General features: G+C 32.2%; 2 protein-coding genes across 2 annotated transcripts; both read left to right on the forward strand.

The window, feature by feature from the left end:
* The first annotated feature begins 894 nt into the window (after positions 1-894).
* On the forward strand, positions 895-4547 carry LOC111411601 (10 kDa chaperonin 1, chloroplastic-like). Its single transcript, XM_023042109.1, has 7 exons — positions 895-1063; positions 1167-1225; positions 1335-1385; positions 2698-2763; positions 2889-2936; positions 3113-3142; positions 4265-4547. The coding sequence occupies exons 1-7, from the start codon at positions 979-981 to the stop codon at positions 4331-4333; spliced, it is 408 nt and encodes a 135-aa protein (XP_022897877.1). The 5' UTR covers positions 895-978; the 3' UTR covers positions 4334-4547.
* Positions 4548-9313: 4766 nt separating this feature from the next.
* LOC111411603 lies at positions 9314-10204 on the forward strand. The gene is made up of 2 exons (XM_023042118.1): positions 9314-9570; positions 9717-10204. Exons 1-2 carry the CDS (start codon positions 9449-9451, stop codon positions 9898-9900), a joined length of 306 nt encoding a protein of 101 aa, XP_022897886.1. The 5' UTR covers positions 9314-9448; the 3' UTR covers positions 9901-10204.
* The last annotated feature ends 143 nt before the right edge of the window (positions 10205-10347 follow it).

Here is a 10347-nt window from a genome sequence, read left to right on the forward strand (position 1 = left end):
TATATATATATATATATATATTATTATTATTATTATTATTATTATTTGTCATCTTCTTAAATGTAAAAAATAAAATAATAAAAACACAACTATAATTTTGTCTCAAATAATTTGTTTACCATCTATATTTTTTCTACAAAAACTCTAAATACCAAAAGAAAAGAAAGTAAGAAGAAGAAAGTTTGATGTAAACTTCGAATGTAGATCGTGGCATTGCTTTCATTTTGGTCTAATTTTTTGTTGATAACTATCGGATTTATACATATGATAATTTTGAAAAAATTGATTTTTTACCATTTACATTATATATATTTTTGATACGCATTACCCAAGAAAAAAATTATACCTATATAAAAAAAAATAAAAATAAAAAATTAACTCAAAATAGGTAGACAATTTTTTTACTCGTACAAATTCCAAATCGATTAACCAAACCAAATCGACCTAAACCGATTGGTTGGTTTGGTTTGGTTCGATTTCAATGACTGTATTGGATCAGTTTGAATTGGAATTTATTCAAATCGATCAAGTTGGTTTCGATTTCGAGCTGCACTTAAAATCAACCCAACCCGAACCATGCTCACATAGTATTTTTAGGCCTCGTTTGATTCTCATTTTTGTCAAAATACGTTTTTCTATCTCTTCTTTTTAACTAAATATTCTTCATTAAAATAATATTACACGTAAATTAAAACTTTTTTCTTATTTTTATCACACGTTTTTCACCATTCTACTATTCTAAAATTCATTTTTTCATAAAAATAGTGTCAAGCACCCTTTTAAATTTGGATAGAGCTCCCAAACTGTAGCATAATTGAAAATTGAGTTTTATTTACCAATCCTAGAACTCTCTAGAACCACGGGAACCCACACGGGCCGCACCTGTGTATATTGACGAGTGTACAGGAGACTGCAGTATTGTAGTAGTGTACAGCAAACCCACTGCACAACTCGAGTCTATTATTCGATTTCTTATCCATGGCGGCCTCTTTCCTTACACTCGTAAAACCCTTCACTTCTCACCGAGCGGACCTTCCATCTCTCTCCAACGGAAGACCCTCTGGTAATTTTTCTTGAATAGCATTTTAAGTCTCATTTCTGTGGATGGATTTCTTAATTTTCAGATTTCAGTCCCTTTTTTTACTGACCCTTTTTCTGACTGACAGGTCTACAAAGAAATTTCTTAAGAATCAATGCCATTGCAAAGAAATATGAACCCACCAAGGTTTTTCTGAACACATTCCTTTGCATTGTGTTTGTGTATTGGAAGTTTTTCACGTTCAAAAATAAACTGAAACTGGGTTTTTTTGTTGTTGTGTGGGTATATAATATAGGTTGTCCCTCAGGCTGATAGAGTTTTGATTCGACTAGAGGAACTACCTGAGGTATTCCTGTTAAAGCCATATGCTTATGTTTTTGAAATTTTATAAATTGTGCATTGAGCATGGAGTATTATAGGACGAGATGATATGCCTTTTGATTACTTATAGCATAGTCCTCAAATAAAATTTTTTTATCAGTTACTTTGAAGAAACTTTGCTGTTTTTTACTTCTATTTGTGTGAATGTCATTTGTAAGTAGTGACGAGAAATTTCAAACTTTCGGATGGCTAAAGATGTTTGGTTTGGATGACAATAGAATTATAGAACCTTATAAGGTACAATTGATGATTTAGTGCATGAACTGATAGTGTAGAGTCAAAGAACTTCTGCACTATATTGTGCTTAAAGGCGAGATCAATATTCAACTGACGTTGAAAATTGAGGCAAAATCATGATGCAATTGGAGTCGAGACAAAGTAATACGAGAAGATGTAGTTGAGATATTTTTAATTTGCTGAACATAATTTTTCATGATTGCAAAATGCTTGAATTTAAATTTGAAATTGACCCTTATTATATGCTAAAAACTTCCACTTTCCACTGATGCTAAATATCTTTTATTAGCTTCAACATGGGAATAATATAGTTACAAATATAAAGAAGAATAATGCTATATGTACATCCCCCTTACTGCTTGGGTGACATTCCCTCCTATGTGGAGGAAATTTGTGCAGTGATGTGATGGATAAGTTTAAAATCGAGTGTAAATGTTGCCATGTGGAAGAGAGTAAAGAAAGGTGTAAATGAGGTTGCACATGTAGCATGATTGTATAAAAATTATGTTTTATAAGGTGTTCTTTAGCATTTTGTGTCCTACTTTTTTGAGAAGGTCATGCATATTATGTTGCATTTTCAGTTCTTGTTTCCGTGATTCTTTGATTATCCTAACCAGGAAACATGTAAGATTATGAAATGTGGAGTGATGTTTGCATTCTCCAGTTTCTCGTGAAACAAAATCCATGTTTTGCATGGATCAGATCTCCTCATTCGCATTTTTTTTGAGATATTGATGAATAAATTGGGGTGGTGGGAAGTGCATTCTCAAACAAGAAGAATTTCGTTGATGTGACCATTTGTAATAAACATACTAAGGTTTATAGATTCCTGTTCCGGAAATTGGGGATTACTTTTGTTCTTCCTTTCTGCGGGTAGGGTAGCATGAAGAATAGTAAAATACTTGTGTTCTATTGTTCTATCAAGTTTGGGTGTTGGAGCATCTGCAATTATTACGTAGATTATACATAGACCAAAAATTTCCCATGTTTATGTGCACCTGTCATCATGCCATCTGATAAATGGAATAATCTTAATGCAGAAATCAGCTGGTGGAGTTTTGCTGCCTAAATCGGCAGTTAAATTTGAGCGGTACCTGATGGGAGAGGTGAGTAAGCAAGGACAATTTCTCCCATTCAGATATACATTTGGCATATCCTCATTCAGAAATACATGTGCCGGCATCTATATCTTCTTTTTTCTTGTTTTCTGTATTAATTTGTTCTTTTCCAGGTGCTTTCTATTGGTTCTGAGGTTGGGGAAGTTGAGGCTGGGAAAAAGGTAGGATTTTCAGAAGTTCTGATTTATGGACATTTTGATAACTCAACTTATTCAATCACTCTAAGCTACCATGTTTATTTTTTAAAAGAAGGGTCAAATAAATACTTATATTTTTATCCTATAATGTTTTCTTCTCCCCATTGTTGTTCTAAATACATGAAATCCATCTTTTGCAGGTTCTTTTTTCGGACATAAATGCTTACGAGGTACGTTTGGATGACCCATTATGTTTCGTAAATGTGAATGTGCTGCTGATTTTGAATACATCAAATTTGTTGACTATATGAATCCCCTCACTTGCATCTAGGGCATGCTGTAGACTACCATTGTTAGGATAGTTGTCTTACGGTGGAATATTGGAGGAAGGGGAAAGTGATGCAGTACTAAACTTAAATATGCACGGGCTTGATTTTACAAGTTTACTTATTTAATTATAATATTTTATTTCATTAGAGTCTAAATGATTTTTTTGTGATTGAGGGTCTAGTTTATGTTTCGTTTAGTAGTTGAGGATCTAAGAGAGCAATTTCGAATAAATTAGCAATTAGGTTACCTTGCTCCGTGCTTAACCAGTAGCCAGCAGTGACATTCTTTGGCTTTTGTCTTATGAAAAAAAATAATAGATTGTGAGAATCTTCTGAAAATTTGATCCAGATTCCAAACGGTATTTGCACTCGAATCTACAGTTTGTTAATCACATGTTATTGTTCTATCTCACTTCTCTCTGAGTCAGGAAGAGGGAGTTGTGGGATTGTGTAGTAGTAAGTGTACTATATGATTAAAGGATATCGTTTTGGGAAATAGTTAAAAATGTGTCTATCTTGGGAAGAGGTGCCGATGCACACCGAACTTTTTTATGATCGAATGAAGCACAAACTATGGTTCCGGTTTGGCACGACACGTGTAGACACAGTATACATATATTTCATCGAATATTAGTGGTCTTCTATTATGAGATTGTTGTGGTCCTCAACGATAACAATCACCTTATCATGCATTCTAAACATTGGGGTCTTCCCAATTCTTCAAGCACACGAGATATTCTAAGATTTCTGATTTGAGTCGAGTCCTTCCTTCTTCAAGAACCCTCTCTGCATTAAAAGCAGACTTCGATACGACTATTGAATTCAAAGATGTTAGTAGATCAAGTACAATAGCAGGAAGTACTTGGTATGCCTGTTCATGTGATTTCCACCCCGTAAAATATCTTGACAAGTTAATTATATTATTAACTAGCTGCTGATAAACGGCTATCTTGAATACTTGTGTAATAGCGTTACTTGGGTTCAAGTTGTATTTCTAAAAAATTTATGCGCATCCTTTGTCAGGTCGATTTTGGTACTGAGGGACGACATTGTTTCTGCAAAGCAGGCGACTTGCTGGCGGTAGTTGAGTAGAACATTGTTAGCATATTGCAAGTGCTAAGATAGCTTTGTTTTATGAAACATTAATATCTGATTCTGTGAAAGATTTTGCATTTTACTTTCTATTGTGTAACATGATTTTGCACTGTGTAACAATTTAAGTTGAACGTGCTAGAGACCCTCATTGTTGTTTAGAAACAATAGCATGAGAAGAGTATATGAATTTATTGTCCTTCGAAAAGAAAGAGTTTAGGGCCCCATGTGTTATTTAATAATCCAAACCGAGGCCCCACCCAAATGATGTGAGTAATAGGTAAACGGTTAGGTAAACCATTGTGTATGTATAGTACTGTCCTATTTTTTTAAGTAATGTAAGAGTGTTAGGGTACGCTTGGCATAACTTTTGAAAATTCAAAAGGAACTGTGGAGTTCTTTAAGTTGCTTTTGGGTTCGTTTGGCTTAATTTATTAGTATTTCGTCAGCTAGAAGAGTTTTTAGAGGAAATTAGTCTAACAAGGTTTTTCTTAAAAATATTTCTGTATTAGGAAACTCTTTTAAAAATTATTTTTCAAACAAAAATTAAAGTAACTCTTCTACAAAAAGCAGAAATAAAAATAAAAGTAATGTGGAATGGGTTAATTAGATTAGATAGCAAATGCTTGGTTAGGCTACCCTAAAATAGGCTGTCGGACATATTTAGGATTTGCATCGAACGTATGTCATTTTTTGTTATTCTCATCATATATTGTTGCAAGACTTTTAGACATTTTTTATAATATGCTAGAAAGTATTGAAACACGAATAAAATATTTCTATTTTCATCGTATATTTTACTTTCTTTTTGTAAATGGTTTGACGATATTTATTTTTAAATAGTTCTACCATCAGAATCTTCTAATCAGAATTTGTTTTCTTTTGTAATAATCGTGAATACTTATTTTCGTGATAGGAATAAATTATGAATTAAAATAAAGTAATAAATATTTTGACAAAAATGTCTATCAACGTCTAAGTATTTTGTTGGTGAATCCTTTCAATATTTTTTAATAAATTTAGAATAAAATTCAAGGGAGTAAACAAAATTTGTTTGTTATCGTAATATTGTTCAATTTAACGTACTAAACTTGTTCTTGTGGAGACTAAAAAAAACATTTGTCCTACTAAGCGTCGAATCGACAAACTCAATCAACAAAATGTCACCTATTTTTATACTCAAGATTTGGAGTTAAACTTATATTATAGTTTTCACTCAAATTTATTATTATATTATAATAATTATGTGCTTTGGACTTATTAAGTGAAGAAATCTGTAATTAATTTAAATACACAGAGTTTGCTTACATAATCATGTTTAAGTTGTAATGGCCACATGATAACATGGCTATGACTCACTTCCATGTAATTAATTATAATTAATTTCTGGCCCCTCGGGACATAACCAAGTGATGCAAATGACAAGAGTGAGATTATCTCACGCTTTGTTGGCAGCCGCAATATGGGGGTTAGATTCCTGAAACATGAAATTAGACTCCTTGTAGACACAATGTATAAGCAGTTCTTGGACCCTGGCCTGTTGGAGCATATCCCGTGATTTACCTCCCTCACAAAATTTTAGGAGCGAGACGATGGAGGCCCTCAAGGTTGAGGTTCAACCTTAATTATAATTAATTTCTGACAAAAAGATATGCTCTACTCTGCCAAGACGTCAGCTATGCTTTTAATTCATTTTAGAGAGGACTTTTAAAATAAATAAATTTAACCTAAAATTATGATTAACTATGTTGCTAGTCAAAGAAATTTTTATATCGGTTTCAGGGATAGCTTTTTGTTTATTATGTGTAATAGACGAAAATAAATTTTTAACAATCTTTAAGTGCCAATATAATTTGGAAAATAAACAAAAATAATTAAAATATATATATATATATATATATTCCACTTTATTTTTTCATCTAAAAATTTTCTTTTGATAATTAAATGAAAATCAATTTGCATCCACTTATTCCCGTTTTTTCTTGTAAAAATTGTACGGAAACCAAACACAAAATGAAGAAATACATTATTAAGTCCTTGTTTGATCCCATTTTTTCAAAATACATTTTTCTCTTATATTTAATCACATTTTTCAATGAAATAAGGATTAATATCTTTGAGTAGAGTCTACGTGGCCTTGTTCTTCTAGCAAAATCTATAAAATAAAATTACACATAAATTTAATTTTTTTTACTACACGCTCTCTACCAAATCACGATTGAAAAAAATAATTAAACAAAATAGGGCTCAAACATGCTCTTTTGTTTGTGCCTCATTTTGGAGAAAAAATGCATTGGTAGAGAATGAGTAAATAAAAATTAAGAAAAAATTTAATTTATGTATAATATTATTTTATTAAAAAATATGTCATTAAAAATAAGTTTTGAAAAAATAAATTTTTAAAAGAATGTATTTTCAACAAGAGTCATGCTTCATGACAGCTCAATGTACATGTCCCTCACACGTGGCTTCTAGAAGTAATTATTTGCTGGTTTGCTGGTGCAATTAACGAGGTCCCACGTGTAACGGGCAGACAACTTTTTTGAAAGGATATATTGGAATTGGAATATTTGGTGCCCGAGTATCACGGGCAGAGGAGATAATGACCTAGAAAATAAAGCCTACAAGTGTTCGCTTTAATTTAAGAAAATATTATAGATGTGGTTCCCAAACTAATATATTGATATTCTTAGTCCCCAGACTATTATATCTGTAATACTTAGCTCCCAATCAAGGATTTTTAATTATACAAAAGTATAATTTTTTTTTTAATTTCTAATTCTTTTGTCTCTGTCATTCTTTTTTTTAGTTGAACATAATGATAAAATTAAAATTGATAATCCAAGAAAATGTTAAAATTTTATTTGAAACACTCAAGTGGTAAATAAATAAAAGGTTGGGAACTGTAGCCGCCAAAATAATTTGTTAGAGACCTACTTACTAAATTTGTACTAAGGTTGGGGACTCAACTGTAATTTTTCCTTTATTTTAATGGGTGTGGGACCCAATATTTGAGTGTTATGGAGTGTGGGGCCCATGCCTACGCAGCTCTAAGGTGTAATGATGGAAAATGACAAAGGAATGGAAAATCATGGCGTTTGATTGACGGATGTAATGAGTGGTTTTGATGACGAGCACTTTTTTTCATTTTTTGGTATTCAACAATCTTTTTGCAATTGTACCCACCAATTCTTAAAATTGTTGATTCCGCCACAACACTTTTTTGTCATCATGTTTATAGTTGGATTCTTGTCACATTCTTATTCTTATTGCTTAAAAGATTCGAGTTTAAAAGCCTGAAGAAATGTCTGCGAATGGCAATGTAGTATGAACCGAACTGCATTGAACCAACTGATGTGATCAAAAAAATAGAGAACGAATCGAAAATTAGGTCAAATCTTGTTCAAAGAGTTGAAACTTAAAAATCACTAAAACAAATCCAAAATCGACTGCGTCACCGCTGAAACCCGTTGTTTCCTTTTTAAAAATAAAGGAATTTTTGTTTTTGCGTGTATATTTAATTCTTGTCTAATATATGATGGATTTTCAATTCTTGATCATTTATATTTTTTAGATCTTCCTTGATTAATTTTTGAAACTCTGACAAATGAAAGTCCACTTCTTACGGTATCAAAACAACAATTCTTATAATGTCATAGTCACTCGAACTGCATTAAACCAACTGATGTGATCAAAAAAATAGAGAACGAATCGAAAATTAGGTCAAATCTTGTTCAAAGAGTTGAAACTTAAAAATCACTAAAACAAATCCAAAATCGACTGCATCACCGCTGAAACCCGTTGTTTCCTTTTTAAAAATAAAGGAATTTTTGTTTTTGCGTGTATATTTAATTCTTGTCTAATATATGATGGATTTTCAATTCTTGATCATTTATATTTTTTAGATCTTCCTTGATTAATTTTTGAAACTCTGACAAATGAAAGTCCACTTCTTACGGTATCAAAACAACTGCTTAAATTGCTTTTATTATATGAAAACCTTGTTGGCCAACACGTGGCCTTACTTGGTACTCCCTTGTTAGATTCGATTATTGTACTCAACGTCCTTACTTTTTCGAAAATTTTGTTACATCTCCTATGATTCTTCTCGATAGTTACGAAGGAGTACAAATAGGGCTAGCAGAACATATAAAGTAAAATACTTTTACCAGAGTAAAAAGAAAGAATATATAAGCGAACACTTATCTTCTATTTTCACCCCAAGTTTATCGAAACCCTAGTCACTTTGTTGACATCCTATATTTGAACACAAAAGGGCAATTCTGATAGTTTGCTTAAATTGCTTTTATTATGAAAACCTTGTTGGCCAACACGTGGCTTTACTTGGTACTCCCTTGTTAGATTCGATTATTGTACTCAACGTCCTTACTTTTTCGAAAATTTTGTTACATCTCCTATGATTCTTCTCGATAGTTACGAAGGAGTACAAATAGGGCTAGCAGAACATATAAAGTAAAATACTTTTACCAGAGTAAAAAGAAAGAATATATAAGCGAACACTTATCTTCTATTTTCACCCCAAGTTTATCGAAACCCTAGTCACTTTGTTGACATCCTATATTTGAACACAAAAGGGCAATTCTGATAGTAAGAGGTTGTTTGACAAAGATTTTAATAAAAATTTTAATAGATCAAAGTGGTGAATCTCATGAAATTCGTAGTTAAAATAAAAGTTTAATCAGCTGAAATTTTTTTGCAAAGTTTCGTCTAGCAAAAACTAAAATTTTCACACAAATAGCTACCATGCCTTGAAAATCACTAAAAATTTAAAGATATTATGTCTTTAAAATGGTTCTTATTGTTGAGAATTGAACTGAATGTGCACCAAGAAGTTGAAGACCATTTTGTTACTTTTCTAAAAATTAAAAACCAACTTACTACTCAAACAATAAGTTTGGGCATTAAAATTGCAATTTTTCCTCACATTAATTAATTAAAAAGTTCGTATTTGGTGGTCCATTTGTATATATAAATCCACCAGCTCTCTTCCTTTTTCCTTCCTCCCTCCACCACTTCTCCACCCATTTGAGCATCAAAAGCACCAACGGCCATCCTATCGCCGCCGCAATCCACCGCCCTCTCCACCGTTCAACAATGAGATCTGCCGCCTTATTCTATACGGGGTGTGAGGATGACCATTACCAGCCTCATTTTCTCGATTCTTGCTTTTTTTGCCACAGAACACTGGGCCATAACAATGACATTTTCATGTACAGGTTAACCAGATTCCACCTCCTTTTCATGTTCTTACCCTTTGATATGACTGATTTGACCTTTAGAAAGATCGAATTGTTCATTTATTTTAATTATTGTTTTCATATTTGAACGACGAGTTCTGATGGATTTGTATTTTGTTCTGCAGAGGGAACACACCATTTTGCAGCCAAGAGTGCAGACAAGAACAGATTGAGATAGATGAGGCCAACGAGAAGAAATGGAAGCTCTCTTCATCAAAGAAATCAACTTCTGTAAGAAAAACTACGGATTCTGCTAAAGAATTCGACTCCAAGAAAGATGTGAGGACAGGGACAGTTGCTGTTTCTTAAGACAAAACATTAAAATCAAGAAACTTACTCATAAAATCTTGATTTTCCAAGGCTCACATCATGTAAAGAAATGATGGGTACAACAAGGAAAGAAGATCCATCACACAATTTTGAGTATTTTCTTGTATTTTTTTTCACTTTTTCTTTTTCAGTTTCCATGTGGGCTTTCAGTGTGTGTACATTTGAGGAGCATAAATATTGTATACATGAGAAATAAATGTGTCTAATTAATGATAAACCTTAAAATTAATGTTTTGATTAATCTATGATTTGAGCTTTTGAATAGGAATATGTTTTTATTGTATTTTTTTCGTACTTAATTGTGATTGAATATAGAGAGCTGAGTGAGTAATTTTCTATATGGCATGTTTGCTTGTGCATATAAGCAAGACAAACTTACTTTACCGAGGCTTATTTTCTGTTGCTGCCAGCACTTTTTCAGAGGTT

The sequence above is a fragment of the Olea europaea genome, chromosome 16 (assembly GCF_002742605.1).
Source record: "Olea europaea var. sylvestris chromosome 16, O_europaea_v1, whole genome shotgun sequence".
Lineage (NCBI taxonomy): Eukaryota > Viridiplantae > Streptophyta > Magnoliopsida > Lamiales > Oleaceae > Olea > Olea europaea.